At 40.3% G+C, this 1,423-nt stretch overlaps 1 protein-coding gene across 1 annotated transcript in view; it reads right to left on the reverse strand.

Annotated features, from left to right (window-relative positions):
* The window catches only part of PHF5A (PHD finger protein 5A), a gene marked incomplete at its 5' end in the record, with an annotated part of 6,265 nt that extends 4,851 nt beyond the window's left edge, over positions 1-1,414 (reverse strand). The window contains 2 exons of the mRNA XM_031057808.1: positions 432-455; positions 1,288-1,414. Coding sequence (XP_030913668.1) covers positions 432-455; positions 1,288-1,414 — 151 coding nt within the window. The remainder of the gene's footprint in view (positions 1-431; positions 456-1,287) is intronic.
* Positions 1,415-1,423: the final 9 nt, after the last annotated feature.

A 1,423-nucleotide genomic window follows, 5' to 3' on the forward strand; every position in this document is an offset into this window, starting at 1 on the left:
TTTCTCCTGCCCTAACTTACGATGTTTGCCCTCCATTTCTTCTTCTCCCAGATGCTAATGGGAACCTTTCTCCCAGTATGATGAAGCCAAAACCCCAAAATGCATTTTCCCCCTGCTTTAAAACGATCAGGATGATATTTTGGTATTGCAGATTACAAGGATCCAGTGAAGCAGGCACTGTAGCCTCAGCCACTAGAAATACTGGCAGCAGGTACTCCAGGACTGCATTTGTGTGAGAGTCTGCTTGATCTTGCAACTTTTTAAGTATTCCTTGAGCTACACGTGCAACGTTAAGGTAATTGCTCCCTTCTCAAAGAGTGACATTAAGTTTGGGGTCAAAGCAAAAATAGATTCCAGCCTTCAAATCCAAACTGCATGCTCTAACCACAACACCACACTCTCAAGCAACTAAATGTGGATGATATACTCACATTTTTCACAGAGTCTGCCGATTGCTGGGGAAAAAAAAAGAAAAAATTATTTAAGGCAGGAGAAAAATCTGAGTAAGTACAAGCTTGAATGTCAAATAATAATCTTCTGCAATGAGCAGTCCTTAAAAAATTAAAGGTTGAACTACAGAAACAGTTTGAGCATAAATACAAACATTCATGATAAACAATGTAAATCCTCCTGGAGAGATTTACCAGGACCAAAGATGCACTATGAATGCACAATGACATCCCTTTGCAGTAAGAAAACCTACATTCATCATTCCATTTCAAACACAGCCAGTGTGTCTGACTGAAAGAAATGTTGTACATGAGTCCTGGCATAGCTTTTACGCTGGTTTTAGTGGGGGGAAAAAGCCAAAATCAGGTGTTTGTTTAAAGCAGTCCAAATACCTTCTTTGCTTTAGGACATGAAGGTAGTTAAATGTATCTTAGAAGTCTTATCACTTGTCTGGTACACTCACAGGAATGATATTAGGAACTTGGACAAATGTAATAAATACTGAGTTTCAAAGATTAAATGTGCACATCCACAGAGACTAAATATCGATTTGTCTGAAGTCTGGGAGAGAAGGGATTTGTCAGGACACGATTTTTCAACACAGACAGATGGTTAGAAGCACTGACTATTCTAAAAAGAGATTTCCTATGGACAGTGCAGCTGAATGTCTTGCCTTTATGGATCTTGCAGAAAGCTGCACGTTAAATTTGCTTTTCCAAGGAGTGACAAAAACCTGGAAAGGATACCTCAACTTCTAATCTTGTCTAAGAGCTCTTTGAACCCTGACCCAAATGCTGACTCAGATGCGACAAGGATAAATCCCGTTATCTGTATTACAGGAATAACGCGGAAGGTAACTTTTGCCTCGCGGCCACAAAGATGCTCCCAAACGCTGCTGGATCCACAACGCACGGGGGAAATAAAAGGAAAATAAAAAGAAAACAAAAGAGGGAGGGATGGAGAGAGGGAGGGA

Source organism: Geospiza fortis, unplaced genomic scaffold, assembly GCF_000277835.1.
Source record: "Geospiza fortis unplaced genomic scaffold, GeoFor_1.0 scaffold173, whole genome shotgun sequence".
NCBI classification, from domain to species: domain Eukaryota; kingdom Metazoa; phylum Chordata; class Aves; order Passeriformes; family Thraupidae; genus Geospiza; species Geospiza fortis.